The 23,329-nt window shown below is 36.9% G+C and overlaps 1 protein-coding gene across 7 annotated transcripts in view; it reads right to left on the reverse strand.

Annotated features, from left to right (window-relative positions):
• Positions 1-522: 522 nt before the first annotated feature.
• LOC141387647 (uncharacterized) overlaps positions 523-23,329 on the reverse strand; it is a 153,621-nt gene continuing 130,814 nt past the window's right edge. For all 7 annotated transcript variants that reach the window (XM_073957604.1, XM_073957606.1, XM_073957605.1 and 4 more), the window contains one exon: positions 523-1,206. In XM_073957604.1, coding sequence (XP_073813705.1) covers positions 535-1,206 — 672 coding nt within the window. In that variant the 3' untranslated portion in view covers positions 523-534. The remainder of the gene's footprint in view (positions 1,207-23,329) is intronic.

The raw sequence follows: 23,329 nt of genomic DNA on the forward strand, positions 1-23,329 counted from the left end.
CTTTAGAAACTGTGGAAATCAGTGAAAATATTTTAAAAATAAACAGAGAGCTTAAACTCTACATAACGTAACGTATAACAATGATGAAGAGGAGCCGTGGCAAACAAAAGCTTTTTGCCACAATGCAAAAAAGCTTTTGTTTGTTTTTGGTCCCCAACTAAAATAAAAACACCAACGGGGGCATTGTTTGGTGGTGTTTTTTTGGGGGGGGGTTTGTAACCAAACTAAGGGAAAGCCTTAATGTTAAACTCTAAGCTTTCTCAGTGCTTTTTTTCATACAAAAGCTGTTATACTTGAAGCCTTTTTTGGATCTGGGCCAAACTACAATGACTGACTGCTGTTATACACAACGCAAACACACACCAACCCAACCACCACAACCACCAACCCACTCAAAAACAGCCTCTATGGGTCGGTGGCTTCGGGTGTGGCAAGTGTGTGTCAGTGAGTGCATTTCCTTTATACACTTATTATAACGGTTTATACTGCTTTCTCTTTCTCATTCATTCTTTCGTTCTTTCATTTTTGCTGCGTTCAACGCGATATTTGCTTTTTAATCAAGGCCTGCAATAAACGAGTCTTGGCCTTTTTCTCCTTGTACTGGGCATAGGTCTCCTCAATGGTCTTGCGATCACTTTTCAACATTTTTCGGCCATTCTCCTCCTCAAAAACAGTCTCATATTCACGTATGACCCGTTTCAGGTGTTTCTTTTCCTCACGGGTCTTTTCCAATTGTTCCCACAACTTTTCAATACTTAAACAGCTGATGGTTTCATTTTGTTGCTCCTGCTGCTGCTGAGAAGATTGAGCTGTGGTGGTGGTTGTCGATTCATCTGAGCTGTTGTTTGGTACCACCGAATCTGTGGGAGAGTTAGTGGTTTCAGTACTGTTGGCCGATGAATACTGGAAGGTGGTCGATTCAAAGACCATAGCCTCGTGTTCGAGTATGGTTGGCAATTCGGGTGCTCCAGCAGCCGAACAGCCACTTAAGGTGACACTGCGTGAAACCAATCGCTTCAGTTGACGATAACGATCGTATAGTGGTCGAGCGGCATCACGTTCATCCTTGGTCGATGGACGCCCATAGAGAGATTCAAAAAAGAGTAAACCGTGTTGCACCGTGGTTTTCTCTTGCACCAATTGATCGGCGGTCAGTTCATCGAGAACCTCGGGACGATTGTGATCCTTGCGTTTCTCGGCCAAACTCTGAAAGGAGACGAAGAAGAGAGTTGGGGAGATATTAGTTGTTTGAAAAAAAATGCAATAAAAAATTAAACTAGAAATTGCAAAAATAAATCTTAAATCGGTTATAGCGACAGCTAAATACCCTCAGCCTATGAGTGTAAAAAAAACAATAGCAGCAGTTTTGGACCCAAATACCCTATAAATATATCCCTAATTTTCAAAACAAGTAGCAATTTGTTGGGTGACTGACAACAATTTTGGAAGTTTACAATGTAGGACTCTGCGAGGTAGGCATCATAAACAGTGAGACAAATTCTTCCACTGACAGTTCTAATCGGCAAGATCTGCACGAATCCTTCATATATTACAAGAACACTACTTGGGCGGGGTTTGTGGAACTTTCAGTTATTATTAATGGAATTATGGAAAATAAAATTATAAGCTTGAAATAGAAACACCAAAACAACCTACAATAAAACCATGAATTGAAGTACACGAGAACGAGAGGATGGTCCCTATATATTAGGGTATTTTGATGGCAATATCTTGATAGTCTCCTGTAGATAGATTACCACCTAGAAGATCTAAAGTCGTCTTTCAGAGAAATAAAAGCTTCTAACGGGGTATTCAATGGATACGTGATCTCCTAAGGAGTCTCCTATTCATAGAGGCCTTCTTTAGGATGTCTTCTACCCTTAGAAGAGCCCTATAAGAGGTCATACATCTACAGGGGTAACATTCACGAGATCTGCTTTATATGCAAGACGCCGCAGGGAGCTCTTATATTTAGTGAAGGTCCCTTTAGGAACCCACTATCTATAGATGTGTTCTTTAGAAGATATTCTATCAGTAGAAGACTCCTTTTTCAAGACCCTGTAAAAGACTTTGGGATGTCTTCTGTCTATAGAAGACCCCTATAGGAAGCCTTCCATCCATAAAAGATAGCTTTTGGAGGTTATATTATATTTATCTAAAACCCCCTCTATTCATCGAAGACCCCTTTAGTTACTTTATCTATAGGAGACGCCTTTAGAAGGTCTTCTATCTATAGGAGACCCCTTTAGGAGGTCTTCTACTTGTCGAAGATCAATTTGGATGGCTATAGAAGACCCCAATAAGAAATTTTCTGTTTATCGAAGACCCTTATATGAGGTTTTCCATATATAGAAGAACCTTACAGGAGGTCTTCCTTCTATAGGATGGGATGAAATCTCGGTGATGGAGCCATTCACTGTTTGGGTGAGAAAATCACGCGATTCCTCATCGTTACAGTTAATAACTTTGACGCGCTTGTATACGGCTGCCCCGCCAAAGCCGGTCTTTCTCTCATCCACATCATCGGAAGAAATGACCTTTCTCAGAAGGCCCTCTACCAGCAACCAGTGATCGTCATTGATCCTGCCTTCAGGATCAGTTCTATCAATGATTGCTACCAGAAGGTCATCTGGGGCTGTCATTCTCGCAGGCCAGTGAGGCTCACATGGTTTCTCTCCAACAGGTTTAGGCAGTTTTTGGCCCGGGCTGCCTTTACAGATCCTCCCTGGTTGGGCTCCCTTAACTGGCTGTCGAGCGGCCATTTTCGAATACGATGCCGGTTGACTATCAGACTGGCTAACATCCAACCTCTTAACATTTGGATGCGGGTCCTCAGAAGACCTCACTCTCTTCATACTCGATTGTAGTGAATAGGTTGTCTTCTGGCCGCTAGTCAGCTGTGAGGTTGATGGACCGTCAGTCCCATCAATCGTCCGACCTCCAGCAGAGCCAGTATTCCCTTTCGGTCCGATTTTGTTTTTTCCCCGAGAGGCTGGATTTGTTCCCCGCCACGGATCTCGCAGATGCCTGTTTAACAGGCTTCCGTAAATCAGTAGCTTCAGAGCATTTCCCGCCCCAGTTTTCCCCAGCAGCTTTAGTAGCATTCACCGGCGGGGCTGTCGTAGTAGCTGGTGGTTTGTGTGGCATCTCCGCTTGTACATGCCCTTTTGGGCTGGTGACTATCTCCGGGTCAGGCTGCGGAATCCGATCGATAGGCAGTGAAAACTTCTCAATATGAGGGTACTTCCCCTCAATCCTCCTCAAAAAGCGAAGCTTCAACCTTACCTCCCGGAATTCCGCCTGAGAGACCTCTTCTGGTAACTTGTCCACAAATCTAGAGCAGTAATTTACTGCTCTCTTGTAGCCATGTTTATCTTTTCTTTCCCTGGCCTTACTGCTCTTGATAGAGGGGGAAGTGAGAGATTGGTTCATCTTTTCACCAGTAGCCTCCGCCATCAAGTCGTCCTGCCTGGGAAGAACAGGCCTGTCGGTACCGACCCACATTCCATCCCTTGAGGGAATTACTTCCTGCTCTTCCTGGTTAGAACTCCTCGAAGCAACCCAGGGGGGGCACCTCCCTGTTCGTCTGGGATGGGATAACCGTGGTATCCATCTCATCATCCGACAGGGGAATATCCTCCCAGTTGCTAACAGAAGAGCTTTCTCGGCTCAGATTCAGGGCCGCACTTTCCCTTAAGACATTGAGTAATTCCCTACTCTGTATGTTGATGCAGTCGCTAACTCTGTCCAGAGTCGGAGTGGAACAGTCGTCCCCGCCCATATTTTTGTTAGTTGCACTGGGTGCAGCAATGTCCGTGGTTGTAGCAGTGTTCGTTATCAAGGGGATTTGGTTTTTGTTTTTAAATTGTTATTCCTCAATAAGAAGATTTGTGACAGGGGAAGCTGAGGACAATTATGGCATAACCCTCCACTACCATGAATTGGACTTGACAACTAAGCCTGCTACTCGTTGAGGCGTCCAGGTATCAACGAGGCTCAGTTATAATACAGTCGGTACCCTGACTGCAAACCTAAAACACCGATAGGCACGAGGTCACTTCACACCCCGGTGTTAGGGGATCTCAAATTATATTCGTAGGAGATCACTACCAAATCTATGTCGTTTGACCAAGAATACACTGTGAGGTTTCGGTGCATTTTGTCGGTTCGCGATAAGAAAAAGTGGATAACTTTTGGTCGGTCACAACCCCCCAATTCAACACTAAAAGAAATTGAATGATCAGATTGTGGCTTCAAGCCACCGCATCACGCCAAGATTGTTATCCCCGGCGGGGGATAACTTGTCGAAGATCACTTTAGGAAGAAGACCTCAATAAGAAGTTTTATATTTACCTTCTTGTCTTCCATATATAAGACCCCTATAGGAGGTCTTCCTTTTATAGAAGACCCTTTTAAGAGGTCTTCTATTTATCTAAGAATCCATTCAAGAGGATTTCCATCTATAGAAGGCGCCTGTAGGAGGTCTTCTATTTACAGAAACCCCCTTTAGGAGGTCTTCTATTTACCGAAACCCCCTTTAGGAGGTCTTCTATTTTCCGAAACCCCCTTTAGGGGGTCTTCTACTTAGAGAAAACTCGTTTACGTGTTCTTTTATTTACTGAAGACTCCTTTAAGAAGGTCTTCCATTCATCGAAGACCCCTTTAAGAGGATATCTGTGTATCGATAAACCCTTTAGGAGGTCTTCTATCTATAGCAGACCACTTTGGGAAGACTTTAGATAGGTCTTCTGTTTACAGAAAGCGCCTGTAGGAGGTCTTCTATGTATTGCACAACCCTTCGCTTCGTCTTCTTTTTATCGTAGCCCCCTTCAGGAAGTCTTCTTTATCGAGAACCCTGTAGGTGGTCTTCTATTTATCGAAAACATCTTTAAGTGGTCTTATATTTATAGAATACCCTTTAAGAAGCTCTTCCACCTATCGAAGGCCCCTCTATTTATAGAAGACTCCTTTAAGAAGGTCTCCCATTTATCGAATCCTTTAAGAGATTTTCTGTGTATCGATGAACCCTTTAGGAGGTCTTCTATCTATAGAAGACCAATTTGGGAAGTCTTTAGATAGGTTTTCTGTTTAGGAGGTTTTCTATGTATCGCACAACCCTTCGCTTCGTCTTCTGTTTATCAAAGCCACCTTCAGTAGACCTTCTTTATCGAGGACCCTGTAGGAGGTCGTATATTTATCGAAAACTCCTTTAAGTGGTCTTATATTTATAGAACACCCTTTAAGAAGGGATTCCACCTATCGAAGGCCCCTTCAGGAGGTCTTTTATTTATCGAAAACTCCTTTAGGCGTTCCTCTATTTATAGAAGACTACTTTAAGAAGGTCTTCCATTTATCGAAGACTTCTTTAAGAGGTTTTCTGTGTATCAATGAACCCTTTAGGAGGTCGTCTATCTATAGAAGACACCTTGGGAAGTCTTTAGATAGGTCTTCTGTTTACAGAAAACGTCTGTAGAAGGTCTTCTATTTAACGAAAACACCTTTAGAAGGTCTTCTATGTATCGAAAAAACCCTTCAGAAGGTCTTCTGTTTATCGAAGCCTCCTTCAGGAGACCATCTCCTTTAAGTGATCTTCTATTTTTTTATCGAATACACTTTAGGAGGGTTTCTATTTACAGAAGACTCCTTAGGAGGCCTTCCATTTACGAAAGACCCCCCGAGGAGGTATTTTATTAATCGATGACACATTTAGGAGGTCTTCTGTTTATCAGAGACCCCTTAGGAGGCTTTCCATTTATCTAACACCCCTAGAAGGTCTTCTATATACCGAAAACGCCTTTAGGATATTTTTGTTTATCGAAGACCCCTATGGGAGGTATTCAGTTTAAGGAAAACTCCATTAGGAGGTCTACTATTTGCGGAAGATCACTTTAGGAGGGGTTCTATTTATCGAAAACTCCTTTAGATCTTCTATTTATCACAGGCCCGATTTGTGAGGTCTTCTGTTTATCGAAGACCCCTTAGGAGGCCTTCCATTTATCTAACACCCCTAGAAGGTCTTCTATATACCGAAAACGCCTTTAGGAAATTTTTGTTTATCGAAGACCCTTATGGGAGGTATTCAGTTTAAGGAAAACTCCATTAGGAGGTCTACTATTTGCGGAAGATGGCTTTAGGAGTGGTTATATTTATCGAAAACTCCTTTAGATCTTCTATTTATCGAAGACCACCATTTGGAATGTCTTCTATCTATAAAGGACCCCCTTCAGAGGGTGTACTATGTTTAGGAGGTCTTATATTTAGAAGATCCCTTTAGAAGGTCTTATATCTATAGAAGACCCATGTAAAAGTCTTCGATAGATAGACCCCTAAGGGGGTCTTTGGGAGTATTTCTATTTATCGAAGACACCTTTAGGAGCTCTTCTATCTATAAAATACGACTGTAGGAAGTCTTCTGTCTAGAGAAGACCGGTTTAGGAAAACTTCTATTTATCGAAGACCCCTTTAGGAGGTCTTGCATATATTGAAACCCCCAAAGGAGGTCTTCTATCTATAGAAGATCCCTGTTGGAGGTCTTCTATGTACAGAAGACTCCTTTAGGCAGTCTTCTATTTATCAAATGCCCCTTAGGAGGTCTTCTCTTTATCGAAAAATTCTTTAGGAGGTGCACTTTTTATGAAATAACCCTTCAGGAGGTCCTCTATTTATGGAATAACCCCTTAGGAATAACCCCTTTTATGAGGTCTTATATTTCTCAAGAGACCACTTTAGGAGGTCTTATAGGTTTATAGATGACCCCTTTAGAGAGTTTCTATCTACAGACCTTTATCAGGTCTTATATTTACAGAAGACGCCTTTAGGAATTCTTAAATCTGTAGAAGATCCATTTAGGAGGTCCTATATCTATAGAAACCCATTTATGACGCCTTCGATAAATAGCATACCGACTACGGGGGTCTTTAGAAGGTCTTTTATTTATGGACAACCACTTTAGAATGTCTTAGTTTTCCCGAAAACCCTTCTAGGAAATCTTATATCGATTTAAGACGCCTTTTAGGAGGTCCTCTATCTATAGAAGAACCCTATGAGAGATCTTCTATCTGCAGGAGAGGACTATACAAGGTATTCAATCTATATAAGACCCCTTTACGAGGTCTTCTTTTTATAGAAGACCCTCCTATAGAAGGTCTTCCAATTAGATCCCTTAAGGAGATCTTTTATCCATATTAAATCCCGTTAATAGGTCTGTACCCTTGGAAAAAATATTACAAGTTACACAGCTTTAACCAAATCAATTACTCGCTTCCATAGTGATCGTATTAACCAGCCAGCCATCCAGACCAATGAACGGACATGGTTAGATCGATTCCAAATAGACTAAAACGGAATTTGCTTTGAGATACATTTCGAATTGTGCAGCCATAAGGCTGACGGTATTATTGAGGACTTTGACATTGTCGTAGTTTAGTCGCTCTTTTCACTTCAATTGAACTAGTTCGTTCGTAAAATACACAACTCTAGCTTCTAGATTACGAACTGAAAGAAACGTTTGTTGTTGTTCGCTTTTTTTAAAGAACTATTACGAACGACTTTGATTGACCTAGTTCAAATGCTCTTTTTGAGTGAATTGTTCAATTGAACTAGTTAATTATTCTAGTTTCCCTGGTAATATAAATTCCCGTTCAAACCAATTTAAGTTAATAATTACATGGAGTTCATTTTGTGACGTCAGTCGTATTTTTCAATAATAATGTTAATAACGTATTTTTAGTTCAATTGAACTAGTTCGTTCGTGAATAATATATCTTCTAGATAACGAACTAAAAGAAACGATTGTTGCTGTTCAATTTTTTTAAGGAACTATTATGAACGACTTTGATTGAGCTAGATCAAATGGTCTTTTTTTAGTCACTCTTTCAATTGACCTAGTTAGCTCATGAACTATTCTAGTTTCCCTGGTAATATAAATTCCCGTTGAACCCAATTAAGATAATAATTATTTTGAGTTGATTTTGTGACGTCAGTCGTATTTTTCAAAAATAATGTTAACGTATTTTTAGTTCAATTGAACTAGTTCGTTCCTGAAAAATGCATCTTCTATATTACGAACTAAAAGAAACGAGTGCCGTCGTTTGCTTTTTTAATGAACTATAATGAACGACTTTGATTGACCTAGTTCAAATGCTCTCTTTTAGTGAATCGTTCAATGGAGCTGGTTAGCTCATAAACTAAGTTAATAATTATTTTGAGATGATTTTGTGACGTCAGTCGTATTTTTCAAAAATAATGTTAATAATGTCTTTTTACTTCAATTGAACTAGTTCGTTCGTGAAAAATATATCTTCTAGATTACGAAATAAAAGGAACGATTACTGTTGTTCTCCTTTTTAAGGAACCATTTGAACAGCTTTGATTCTCCTAGTTCAAATGCTCTTTTTGAGTGAATCGTTCAATTGAACTAGTTAGCCCATGAACTATTCCAGTTTCCCTGGTAATATAAATTCTCGTTGAAAGCAATTTAAGTTCATATATATTTTAAGATAATTTTATGACGTCAGTTGTATTTTTCAAAAATAATGTTAAGTGTAATTTAAAAACGTCCACAAGTGGTCTACCTCTCCTCTCTTCAGAGACTTTGTTATTTTTCTGTTTTGTATTACTTTTAAGTGTGGCAATAATATCTGTTTCAATATTTACTTTTACGTGCAACAGTATTCAACTGTGGTGTACTTGACCAACTAACAAAGCAATTGCCAAGATTGGAGCATTCCAAGAATTCCAAATCAAAACAAAAGTAATACTTTTGGGAAAATGACCTCAAATCATTTTTCTTTCATATAAACTGACAGAAAGTACATATTTTTTTTATACAGTGGACAGAGATTATGAGAAAGTTATTTTTGTTCGTATTTATCAGAATTCTATATTTAACACAAGGAAAGAAAAAAGCGAATACACCGGGGGGTTTTAAATATTTCTACGTAATGAGATAGTTTATACATAAATACGTGAATACGTAGGAGAGAGAGTATGGGGATTGAGTCACGTGCCCACAGATCTTTTTGTTTCTTATGTTTTTGCTAGACAATGATGGGCAGCTGTGAGTCGGTCAAACGCCCACGTTTAATGATGAGTATCATTAAATGAAATAAATATTAAATATGTTTTTTGTTTCTTTTTTGTGGGAGTGATGGCTTTTTTTTGCTGTTCGTGGCATAGCTTGTGGGGTTTTTGAGCCAGTTGCGTTTGTGCTGGAAGAAAAACCTTAAGCTGCATTTACACCAAAGGATCATATTATTATATACGTCATTTATGTTGTTGATATTTATAAAAGGTCTGCAAAGTAAATGACATATTTAAAGAAGAAGGAATTTTACGAATATTCTAGATTTGTATTGCCTTCTAAAGGCCCCAGCTTTTGAAATAATTTATATTGTGTCTTTATATCATTTCCTGGTTTTAAAAGTGCGAAAAAAATTCTAAACATGAACTTAAACCATTTGTTGCATTATATTTTACCATTAAATATTTAGGTTTGCTTTGCATTATATTTAAATAAATTCAATATTTATGTATGTTCTCTTGCATTCTAGACAATATAACAAATGTTGTTGACAAAAACTGAATATTATTGCTCAATTTGTTGGTTGTTGGCTTTCCAATAGAAATTTATTTTTAAATTATATTTTTGCAAAAAAAAAGAACTGAAAAAACACACAAATTGAAATATTGCCAAAATGTTTCTCTTCTTCAATTAAGAAAATAATGCTGGCGTCAAACATGTGACGAACATCAAAATCACAACAGAAAATTTAATACAAAAATACGAAAGAAATTATTTCAAATTGTGGTAATTCGGTGCAAAAAAAAAACAAATTTGTATATGCGAAAAATATGCATTATGGTAAAATATACAAAAATGGGAGAAAATCATACTATATGTATATGCATTTCGATGATTTGTTTACATTATTTATTTTAAACGTATGGCTGGCTGGCTTCGCTGGGTGACTAAATGTACAACAAGAACAACAAAAACAAAAAAACAGTCAAAAATAATTACGGTAAATATCATTGGTTAAATGCCAACATTTATCTGTCAACAAACAAAAAATAAATGAAAAAATTTTAATATGAAGAACAATTGATGGTCAATTTGCTGTTAAATGGATAAATGGGATGGCTGACTCATGTTGTTGTTGTTGTACAATTTTTCCATTTTTTCTTCGTTTCTGATAAAACAGAGTTTTAATTGGAATTAAATGTATATGAATTTCATTAACTAAGAAAATTCCATGATAAATGATTAAGACTGGGGGATCTACAGGTGATTTAAGTGTATTGGAAGAAATGTTCATTCTTACAAAGAGCACTCAGAGAATGATAAGCATAATGGTGACTACTACTCATCGTTAAATGGAAATAAACAGAACTATATCTCAACAAGGGTTTCAAAGACACCAAGCGCGGCCCTGACTAGCATTAACATGGGGAAGCCCAGGACCTATATTGGTCCCTCTTTCATTTCAAGTGGACACTGACCTCCCCGTCGTATCACCTGGTGAGCTGCCTTTAACATCCGTTGAAGGTAGTGAACTAATATCGACGCCTCTAAACAATAGTATGCTAAGTCGACTTAGCATGTTTTCAAGTTCTTTACATTTTACGTCCTTTAACTTAAATTCTGTCAAATTTTGGTAATGATCGGTCAATCCGAACAGAAGTTATAAACAAATGTTTACTCAGAATGGTAGTGAAGGTCAAAGAAAACTGTAAACTTTGAGAGCTTCTCCTGCAAAACTCACTTTTCAGACTTAGCATACTATTATTTGGAGGTGTCGATATATGCCCGGCGTTCACCCATAAGAATGTAAAAAACTTGGGTTGGGAGTTGGGCTAGGAACCCATCCCTCCAATAAGCAACATACCATGAAAAAACAAAGAACAAGTAAAAAAGTATTAGTCACCTTTGCCGAGAGAGATATACCCTCAGCCTGTGTGAATTGAAACACTTCGTTCCCAAAAAAGAACTTATGTATTTAGGAAGTTTTCAGACATTTGGGCGAATCAACTTGCCGACAAAAATATGGATTTGGAATAAAGCTCAAACAGTTTGCGGGGGAGGTACCCAAAGGAATGCACCGACATTGCCCATTTTGGAAGTTGGTCTTATTTTGGAAGTCATTCCTCTCTCGACCATATAATTTAGAGCTTTTGGACACATTATGTCAGGAAACATGTACTATCACACGAAAAACATATTATCGCTGTAAACAGGGCCACTAGGAGTACCTTCGGAAACAAAGGATCTTCCAAAGGATCTTCGAACAGACCCTTAACCGCTCTTAAACAAAAATGTTGATCATTTGTGTGGGTGGTACCCTAAGGAATGGACCGATTAGGGCCAATTTTGAACATAAACTAACTTTGGACAAAATATTTCGAGATCCAAAGTTTAGACCAAATCGATTGGTCCGTTTATGAGATATTGCGGTTACTATTTTAGCAAATATTTTCGTAATTTTTATGGGGGGGAGGGGGTAACTGGAAGGAGTGGACCTATAAGCACCATCTTCAAATTTCATCCAAAGTTTGGACCAAATCGTTTGCTCCGATTATGATTTATTGCGCTTACCATTTTAACGAATATTTTCGAACTTTTGTGTGGGAGATACCAGAAAGAGTGGACCTATGGGCACCATCTTCGAAATTCATTTAATATTCGAAGATATGTTATGATATGCAGCGTGTGGACCAACGCAGTATTCCGTTCGAGAGTTGTCGTGCGACCCAGCCACTACACATGTTGGCCGTAGGCGTTTTTTTTTACAGCTTTCGGGTAATTTTCTCAAGAAGTATGGACTTGCCACTGAAAAAAATCTTGTACCATCTTAATAGGAACCTTGAGTGTAACATGTTGCAAGAAAAATCAAAACGATTCGAAAGGAGGTCCTTATCTGGACTTTTCCGCAATTTTGTGTTGAAGGTATGCGAAGGACGCATGGACTGAGTGCAAATCTCCTCTGGACGGTCCGGCAATTTATACAGACAGGTCCAAGATGGAAGAAGGTACTGGCGCTGGCGTCTTCTGCGAGAATACACTAATTAAAAACTCATATAAGCTTGACGATAATTGTAGTGTTTTTCAGGCGGAGATTCTTGCTATCAGGAAAGCAGCTGAATTGGTTAAAGGGCTTGAAGGCAGTCTTAGAGAACCGGTGACTATATGTATATGTCGATAGTCAAGCGGCCCTCAAGGCTCTCAAGTCATGGACCATAAATTCAAGAGCTATTCTTGATTGCAGGAGAGCTCTGCAGGATATACACGATATCGTAAAGCTATGTTGGGTTCCGGGTCACAGCAACATGATGGGAAACGATGTAGCAGATGAACTGGCTCGAGGTGGCTCTAGGTCTATCGAATTATCAGTTGATGAAACAGTCCGGCCACCGATGTGTCACTACATCGGCAAACTTCGGGAGTTCTTCAATGAGAAAGCACATCAAAGATGGCTATCGGAACCTGGTTGTAGGGTTTCCAAGGCAATCTGGCCTTTGGTTTCTCGTCGAAGAACGGCTTCCATCCTCTCACTTGACAAGTTGGGGATGAAAATCGCGGTTGGACTTATAACAGGTCACTGCAGAGTGAGATCCCAAACTTCAAAATGGGACAACAGTTGCATTGACTACTGCAGACTATGTTAAGATGCGGAGGAGATAGAGACTGTCGAACATCTGGTTAGTAGGTGCCCCATGTTGCAAACAAGGAGACACCGTACACTAGGCAGATATGAGATAGACACACTTCCTGTCTAACATAGATCCCATCGACCTACTTAACTTTGCCAGACATCTAGCATAGCTTGGCAAAGATCACTAGCAACCTTAATAAAAAATTTCTTTTCACTTTTCCAGATACGCCTCCTACACTCACCATAATCTCTTCACCTCTATCCATGATCCCCATTTCATCAAGCTGCATCAACACTCTACCATCTCCTTCATCTTCAAACATCTAAGCAATACACCATCATCTTTAAATCATCATTTCCAGCATCTCAAAATAGCCTATACAGGATGAACACAATGGACCAACGGTCTCCGAGTGAAGCAGTCACCTATTATAATAGAGGGCTGCGCATCCTTAAACCTAACCTAACCTATCCGAAGAAGTTGACAAATATAGTCCATATTCCAACCTGATATATGTCTCGAATAAATATTACGATGTCCAAAGTGTGAACCAAATCTGTTACTCCTTCGAGAGTTACCGTGCGCACCATTTTAGCGAAAAGTTTTGAACTTTTGTGGGGGAGATACCCAATGGAGTGGACCAATAAGGCCCATCTTAGAACTTGAATTAACTTTGTGAAAAACATTACGATTGTCAAATTTTTAATCGAATCAATTTATCCGTTCAAGAGTTACCGCCCGCTCCATCCACACCATATGATGCCATAACGGGTTTTTACAGCTTTTAGGCCATTTTATCAGGAGGTATAGACTTGCCCCTGAAAAAAACTTGCACCATCGTAATGGAGGCAGCGAATTTAATTTGCTTCAACAAAAATCAAAGTGCTTCGAGAGCAGGTCTTAAAGTGAATTTATCCAAAATTTTGTGTGGGACGTAACCGAAGTAGTGGACAAATACAGTCTATATTCGAACCTGATCTATATCTGGTAGATATATTAGGATGTGTATAGAATGGACCAGATCGGTTAGTCCCTTCGAGAGTTATCGTGCATATAATTTTTGGGAAAAAATGTTAACTTTTGTTGGGGAGGTACCGGATGGAGTGGACGAAATAACCCATCTTCGAACTTAAACTATGTTTTGACAAAATATTACGAAGGCCAAATTTTGGACCAAATCGGCAGATCCGTTCGAGAGTCATCTTGCACTGCAACTACTACACACGGTGTCACAGGTGTTTTTTTGCAACTTTCAGGAAGTATGTGCTTACCCCTGATGAAACTTATACCGCTGTATGGGGGCAGTGAATACAAGTTTTTACAACAAAAATCAAAGCGATTCGAGAGCATATCCTAAACTGAACTTTTCTGAAACTTTGTGTGGGAGGTACCCGAAGGAGTGGACCTATTGAGTCCATACTAGAATCTCATTTAAGTATGGTGGAAATTTCACGATGTGCAAAGTATGGACCAAGTCGGTTACTCCCTTCAAGAGTTATCGTACACACAAATTTTCCTAACATTTTCGAACTTTTGTGGGGGAGGTACCCGAGGGAGTGGGATGGATATGGCCCATCTTCGAAATTAAACTAAATTTGGACAAAATATTACGAAAACCAAATTTTGGACCAAATCTGTTCATCTGTTCGAGAGTTATCGTGCGCTCCAGCCAGCCAGACGGACGAACGGACATTGCTAAATCGACTCCAAATTGTCTCAAACGGAGTTCGTCCAAACATAATTGGAGTCTAAAACCATTATTTCGATGAGGCACATTTTGACCGTATGAAAATGAATATACCCTCGTTAGCATAAATGCTGATGGCATAACAAGTAAGAAAGTATATGTCAGCTGTGCCAACTGAGATATACCCCCAGCTAACGGACCTAAAGAAAAGAATCAAACACAATACTTCTGACATCTATAGGAGTTTTTTGAGTTTTTGGACCAATTTCTCAAGAAATATGGAATTTTCTCCCGAACAAAATTGTGCCACCTTAACTAGGGCCGCATACAGAATATGTTACCAAAAATTTAAATACGATCAGACGAGTCCTTTGAACTGCAGTCTTGCCAAATGTGGTGTGGGAGGAACCCGAAAGAGCGGTCCTATGTAATCAAAAGTCGTATATAATTCGAGGCTGTAGGAAATACAAAGAGGGGCACAAGAAAACCTTCTGGTCTAGGCAACACGCAGTGTCGCCAGGCGTCATTTCACATTTCTTTTTGGAAAGTTTGACATACGACCATGGGTTGTGTTGTTTTCAGTGGTATGATTGAGACACCTCCAAAACATCGTTGACCACGCCTTGTTTTCTTTATGTGCTGCAATCAAATGAAGTCATTGGATCCCCAGACAGGGCTGTACGCCGTATGACCCTTCATTTCCACGTTTTGTCCGGTCAAATAGGCGCTGGTTTGAATCGATATGTGAGAGCTCGCATTGTCATGATGCAGAACGTTTCGTCTTCTCTTGTTCGCTTTTCGAATTCCTCAGGAGACTTCGGGCAAAATAATTATAGTGTACCACTCAGAATTAATCCTCCTAAATTTCTCAAGCCGTCCTACATTTCTCAAGCCTTTATCGACATACTAAGATTTAATTTGATCGATGCACTCTTACCGTAATTTTCCATGTCGAACGTTGTCAACAATTATAATACGAAACTGTTCACAAGTAAATTCCTTTTTTTTTTGCAAAGTGATTTTTTCAAGTCACTGTAAACAACACAACACATGGTCGTATGTCAAACTGTCATTAGGTTAAAAACTATCAAACTTACCAAAAAAAAAAACAATGTCAAATGACGCCTGGGAAACTGCGTGTTGCCTAGTGCCCCTCGTACGATGTACAACGTTTGGAAGATATCGATTTCCCCCTTCGAGGGTTATCTTACGTACTACCCAGTTTAGTTAGTGCCGGCAGCTTATTTTTCGTAACAACGTTTTGCAAAAAATTTTGAGTGGGTGGTACCCGAAGGACGGGACCGATATAGTCCATATTCCGTCTTTATACATGAGTATATGAAATAATATGATGTGGAAAGTTTAGACCAATCAAAATCTCCCTGGGAGAAAAATCTTGCGGATTTGGCATTTTTGTTGGTGCCGTCAAGGTTTCTTGGGGGCTATTAGGCCATTATCTCAGGAAGTATGTACTTGAACCCAAAAAAAAACATTGAACCGTCGTAAAGAGAGTAGCCAGGAAAAAAAGTCGCTGAAAAAAATTCAAAGCGATCCGAATTTTGTGTAGGAGGTACCCGAAGGAGTGGACCGCTATAGTCCATATTCAAACTCGATCTATATATCGAAGGAATAATACAATGTGCAAAGTTTGGACCAAATCGATTGTTCCCTTCGAGAGTTATCGTTCACACCATTTTACAGGATAATTTTGAACTTTTGTGGGGGGGTATCCAAAGAAGTGGACCGATATGGTCCATCTTCGAACTTAAACTAAGTTTGGACAAAATATTACGATACCGAAAATTTGGTTCGAATCGGTTGTTCCGTTTGAGAGTTATCATGAGCACCAGCCAGATAGACGGACGGACGGACATGGCTAAATCGACTTCAAATTGTCTCAAACGAATTTCGTCCAAATATACATGGGGTCTATAACCGTTATTTCGATGAGGAACATTTTTGGTCGTATCAAAGTGTATATACCCTTTTTAGGCTAAAAAGGGTATAAAAACGTTCCCTTCCACCAAAAAGCAGCACAATTACAATATATGTAAGTATGTGTTTTCTTGAAGGTCACTACTAATTGCGAATCACCTGACATTATTTACCGTTTTCTGTAAAAAATTATTCAATGAATTTAAATGATTAATTATTTTGTTTACAATTTCTTCTTTCACTACAAAAATATCTGAACATGTTTTAATAATTTATTCGTTTCTATACTTCGTCTCTTCTACTATTCTAACCCTTTCCCAACATAATTAATGTTTCGCAAAAATTTCATTAAGAATTTCATCAAAACACAAAAATAGAAAATAAAAACATAACAACAAATAGGAAGGCGAATCAATTTTCATTCACAATTGGGTTTTAAATAAATATTGATAGAAAAATAATCACAAGAAATATAAAACAACAGCAACAACAAAAAGATGATGATGAGTGAGGAACAACAAAATAAAGCTGTGGCCGATAGTGACTGCGCTATAAAATTGCAAATGTTGGTAAGAAAAATAATGGAAAGGAGTAATTTTTCATTGAAGAAAATCTGTTAATAAACATGGATCCATGCCCCCATAAATAAGGTAAACAATTTATTTGAAGCCAATTCCAGCATTCACAAATTTTTGAAATGTGGAGGAACTGGGATCTTCAAATGTTAAACTACAGGTAATTCGGTAAAAAAAATTTAGTCAAAATTCTCAAACAATTTGGTCCAAACTTTGGATCTCCTATTATTTTGTCCAAATTTAGTTTAACTTGTAAAATGGGCCATTTTAGAAGTTAAACTAAATCGGTCCTCTCTTTAAGGAACCTCCCCACAAGAGTTCAACATTTGTACCTAAATGCAGTTTAGGGTCAGTTCGACGATCCTTTGGAAATGTTTACTGATGCTGTTCATTGTGGTCCTGTTTACAGCCATATAATGTTTTTCGTGGACAAGTCCATGGTTCCAGGCATGTTATACGATGGCCCATTGAAATTGATAGTGGGGGCGATATCTATCGAAAAGATATGACTCCCAAAATAAGATCCGCTTCCAAATAGACTATATCGCTCCATTCCTTCAAGTGCCACCTCCGCAACAGTTTTAAACTTTAATCCTAATCCACATTTTTGTCGGCAAGTTCAAATGTCGAAAAAGGGCCAAAAAATCAGAAAAAGACCCTAAATATATTCTATCTGTCCATAAATGAAAGTTTCAATTCACATAGGCTGAGGGTATATCTCTGTCAGCAAAGCTGACAGACACTTTTTTACTTGTTCTTTTTACCTACAAATTATTTTGCTAAACAATATTTTTTGGTATAGGTCATTCTTCTATTGTAAACAAGCTCCCTCTGCCCGACCCGAAATATTTATTTATTCCAATGCTTTTTTTTACTTTTGAAAACATTTTTTCAGTTGTGTAGTACCCTATAATATAGAATCTGTTATTGTTTATATCATTATTTCATCATCATCATCCTGATCATCATGCACATCGAATGTGTGTGAATAATAAATTTACAATTTTATGATTCAATCATATACTGCTTATTGTTGTTTCTTTTCACATATTTTTCGGGGTTTTTGTCATTCATTCTCCTTTTTGTGTCTATTTAAATAAGAAATACATTTTTGTTCTTCAACTGACGAAAAATACAAAAAATTGTGAATATAATTGTAAAATATATTATTTCATTATTATTTCCGGTTTAATTAAGCAACTTGCCTCGTTGCCCGTCTACATGATTAAATGCAAAACAAAGCAAAAATGACAACAATGAAACAAAACGTGTTTGTTTTTATTTGTATTTGTTGATATTGAGAATATAATTATACCCTCAGCCTTTAGGCTAAAGAGGGTATTTACACTTTGATACGACCAAAAATGTGCCTCATCGAAATAATGGTTTTAGACCCCAAGTATGTTTGTACGATATCCGTTTCAGGCAATTTTGAGTAGATCTAGCAATGTCCGTCCGTCTGTCTGTCTGTCCGTCTGTCTGTCTGTCTGTCTGGCTGGCTGGTGCGCACGATAACTCTCGAACGGATCAATCGATTCGGTTCAAATTTTGGGTATCGAAATATTTTGTCCAGATTCGATTTAAGTTCGAAGATGGGCCATATAGGTCCACTCCTTCAGGTACCTCCCCCACAAATGTTCAAAATTCGTTGCAAAACTTGTGCGCACGATAACTCTTGTAGGGAATAACCGATTTGGTCCATACATTGCACATCGTGTAATTTCTACCAAACTTAGATGAGGTTCCAATATGGACTCCATCGGTCCACTTCTTCGGGTAGCTCCCACACAAAATTTCGGAAAAGTTCAGTTTAGGACCAGGTCTCGAATAGCTTTGATTTTTGTTTACTCAAGTTGTATTCGCTGTCCTCTATACGACGCTGTAAGTTTCATTAGGGGCAAGTCCATACTTCTTGAGAAAATAGCCTGAAAGTTACAAAAAACCCTATGACACCGTGTGTAGTGGTTGGAGCGCAAGATAACTCTCAAACGGATCTTCCGCTTCGGTCCAAAATTTGGCTTTCGTAATATTTTGTCCAAACTTAGTTCAAGTTCAAAGATGGATTATATCGGTCCACTCCTTCCGGTACCTCCCCCACAAAAGTTCGAAAATGTTCGAAAAATTTGTGCGTACGATAACTCTTGAAGGGAGCAACCGATTTGCCCCATACTTTGTACATTATGAAAGTTCTACCAGATTTAGATGAGGTTCCAATATAGACTCAATCGCTAAACTCATTCGAGTACCTCCCACACAAAATTTCGGAAAAGTTCAGTTTAGGACCTGCTTTCGAATCGCCTTGGTTTTTGTTGTAGCATCTTGTATTCACTATCCCCTATACGAAGGTACAAGTTTCCTCACGGGCAAGTCCATACTTCCTGAAAAAATAGCCTGAAAGTTGAAAAACAAACCCTATGACACCATGTTTATGGGTGGAAGCGCAACATAATTCTCGAACGGATATGCCTTCGTAATATTGTTTCCAAACTTAGTTTAAGTTTGTAGATAAGCCATATCGGTCCACTCCTTCAGGTACCTACCCCACAAAAGTTCAAAAATATTCGGAAAAATTGTGGGCACGATAACTCTTGATGGGAGTGACCGATTTGGTCCATACTTTACACATTCTCATATTATCTACCAGATATAGATCAGGTTCGAATATGGACTATATTTGTCCACGCCATCCCGTACCTCCCACACAAAATTTTGGATAAGTTCATTTTAAGACCTGCTATTAAATCACTTTAATTTTTGTTGAAGCAACTTACATTCGCTACCTCAATTACGATGGTAAAACTTGTTTCAGGGGCAAGTCCATACTTCTTGAGAAAACAGTCCGAAGGGTGTAAAAACCCCCTATGGCACCCCCATGGTCTATGTCGGTCCATTCCTTTAAGTACCTTTTCCGCAAATTTTTTGAACTTTAGTCCTAATCAACATTTTTGTCGGTTCATACGACCAAAATTTTGAAACCCCCTAAATACATAAGTTTTTTTTTTGTGAAAAAAGTGTTTCAATTTGCACAGGCTGAGGGTATATCTCTGTCGGCAAAGCCGACTGATACTTTTTAACTTGTTCTTAATTAATTTAAATTAATATTCGATAATTAAGCGAAAAAACATATATGAGATATATCTCTTTATTCAGAATTACTCATATAGAAATGACAGTTGTGTGGGTGTATTTTTTTCCAAATTAGTAGTATAAGTCAGGGCTGTCGGCTATGTTTTTTTTAATATTTTACATATTAATTTTAAAATAAAATCTAATACATTTCCTCATAGAATTAAACATTGATGCTGGCGCCTAAAAGTATGCACAACACTTTAACCTTTTGTGGGTGTAATTTTTTTTCAAATTAGTAGTAAAGATCAGGGTGGTCGGTAATGTTTATTATATTTTTTAGATTTATTTTAAAATAAAATTGAATACATTTCCTCATAGAATTCAAAAAAAGTATGCACAACACTTTAACCTTTTGCAAACACAATTCTTTTATATTCCAAATATATTGGGGATTTCTGAGTGAAAGTGTGTTTTTCCTTAATTATACCCTACACCACCTTGTGGTAATTATACCCTACACCACCTTGTGGTAAGGGGTATTATGTCTTTGTGCATTAGTTTCTAACATGCAAAAGGAAACGAGATAGACCCATAGTTCCTTTTAGGGATATACAAAGAATCACTTTCTGAGTCGATTTACGCATGTCCGTCGCATTTATTGTCCGAATCGCATGAAAATTGGGGAAGAAATTTTTTTTTTTTTTGGCCAAAGGACGAACGAATTTTGGAAAAAATCGGTTCAGATTTGGATATAGCCACCATATATATCTTCTCCCGATTTAAGGCATTTGATGCACCAAACACGCTATATATGTCCAATTTTGATGAAATTTGGACTATGTGACGGAATTTGGTCTACAAATAAATGTGAAAAATTATATCAAAATCCGTTCTGATTTGGATTTAGCTCCCACATATATATTTTACATATTCACAGTGGTGAAGGGTATTATTTTTTTTATTTTATTTTTTTTTTATCAGTTATCTAATAAAAAAAGAAAACAAATTCTACAGTGGTCTTGAGTGCAATTTTCGCGATTTAATATTAAAAATCAATTTTTATAAACGATTGTACTCTTCGATTTTCTTGAAAATTTTCTATTTTAATAAACTACGATTAATTACACAAATTTTAAGTTTTATTTGGTAGTGGTATTCGAATAAATACTAATTTTTCTTAATTTTTTAAATTTGTCCATAGATTTTTTTCTTTATACCTGTGTGAAATTTTTGTTATTTTACCAAGAAAATAAAAAAAAAATAATTTTTTTAACATTTATTTTGTTGTTTTATTTAAGAATTTATCTTGAGCATCATAAAAACAGTTTTTTTTTCATGTATCTTTTTTACTTGTTGTAATGAAAAGCATCGACAAATTCGTAGTCACTTTAATACGTCATTTCCTAATAAACATCTCTCTATCTCTTCACCATACATCCCCACCATCAACATATGAACAAAAAATGCTTATGAGCAATTTTCAAGAAATTTCAATTGTTATACAATATTATTTAATTGCATGTATTCAAATAGACTGTAATGTTATTCATTAAAATATTTCACCTGTTTACACACATATCCGCAAATATACAACAAAATCACCTGACTTTGCTTTTATGTTTACATTTGATGTCCACACAAAAGAAAAAATATTACAAAATGTAGAACTAACATAAAAATAGGTTTAGTTGGTATTTTTATTTCGAAATAAAAACATTTTTGTTTCATTGATGTCAGGAAAAGAAAAATAAGAAGTCACATTAGGGTGGGTGGTTGTGTAAACCTATTTCAAAGAAATCAAATTTCAAAGACATACAAACTGACTAGAAACTGCATTTAAAATCAGTTACGAAAAAAGATTAGCCGTATTAGAGGCATGTTAAAATGTTAGAATAAAAATGCTAAAAAATATTTGAGACCAACCAATAAATATTGAAAACAAGTAAAAAAGTATCAACAGGCTTTATAATAATTGCTCCACAAACATCCCATACGGGACAAGGGAGACTTCTCTCATATCAATGAGTGCACCCCGATTCATATTAGAGCTCAATGATATGGGGCATACTGTTTATCGCCGAGTCCGAACGGCGTGTCTTAAGACACCACTTTTGGAGAAGGTTTTCAAGGCTGAAATACTCAGGAAATGTCGCCAACATTACTGAGGGCTATTTTGCCACCGTTGAAAATGTTGATGTTGACTGGCCGGGGAATCGAACCCACGACCTTCAGCGTGCAAGGCGGGTGTGTATACCATTGCACCACGGTGGCAACCAACAGGCTCTACCTACAGATTTATGCCCTCAGCCTGTGACGTAATGAAAAGAAGCAACCCCAGTATGGTTTGTTTCTCCAAAACATTACTGTTGTCATGAGTACTGCGAGAACTATCCGAAATAAAATGTAACATTTATCAGCGTACAGATCCGAACTTGTTCTTGAGCCTAAATATTTGAACTTTTGTGGGGAGGTAGCGGAAGAAGTGGACCGAGATAGTCTATCTACGTATGTAGGTTTGGAAGAACGACCAAATCGAGGTTTCCCTGCAAGAGCCTGCCATTATGGACTTTTGTGAGGGACGTGCCCGAAGATGTTTTTAATATAGAACTTGATATACGTGTGGAAGAAATTTTACAAATCGAACACTCAGTTCGAAAGTCATTCGTTTTGATACCGCTGATTTATTTAGAGCTTTTGAGACATTATCCCAGAAAGAATGGATTTGCCCACGAAAAAAGGGAGAGCACAACCTGCTTCCACAAATTTCATGACGATGTGAGTAGATTTTCTACTACACTTATGCCAATAATAAATAAATAAATAAATAAATAAATAAATAAATAAATAAATAAATAAATAAATAAATAAATAAATAAATAAATAAATAAATAAATAAATAAATAAATAAATAAATAAATAAATAAATAAATAAATAAATAAATAAATAAATAAATAAATAAATAAATAAATAAATAAATAAATAAATAAATAAATAAATAAATAAATAAATAAATAAATAAATAAATAAATAAATAAATAAATAAATAAATAAATAAATAAATAAATAAATAAATAAATAAATAAATAAATAAATAAATAAATAAATAAATAAATAAATAAATAAATAAATAAATAAATAAATAAATAAATAAATAAATAAATAAATAAATAAATAAATAAATAAATAAATAAATAAATAAATAAATAAATTAAAACATAAATACATAAATAAATAAATAAATAAATAAATAAATAAATAAATAAATAAATAAATAAATAAATAAATAAATAAATAAATAAATAAATAAATAAATAAATAAATAAATAAATAAATAAATAAATAAATAAATAAATAAATAAATAAATAAATAAATAAATAAATAAATAAATAAATAAATAAATAAATAAATAA

This window comes from Musca autumnalis, unplaced genomic scaffold (genome assembly GCF_047663935.1).
Source record: "Musca autumnalis isolate F117 unplaced genomic scaffold, ASM4766393v1 scaffold_5, whole genome shotgun sequence".
NCBI lineage: Eukaryota > Metazoa > Arthropoda > Insecta > Diptera > Muscidae > Musca > Musca autumnalis.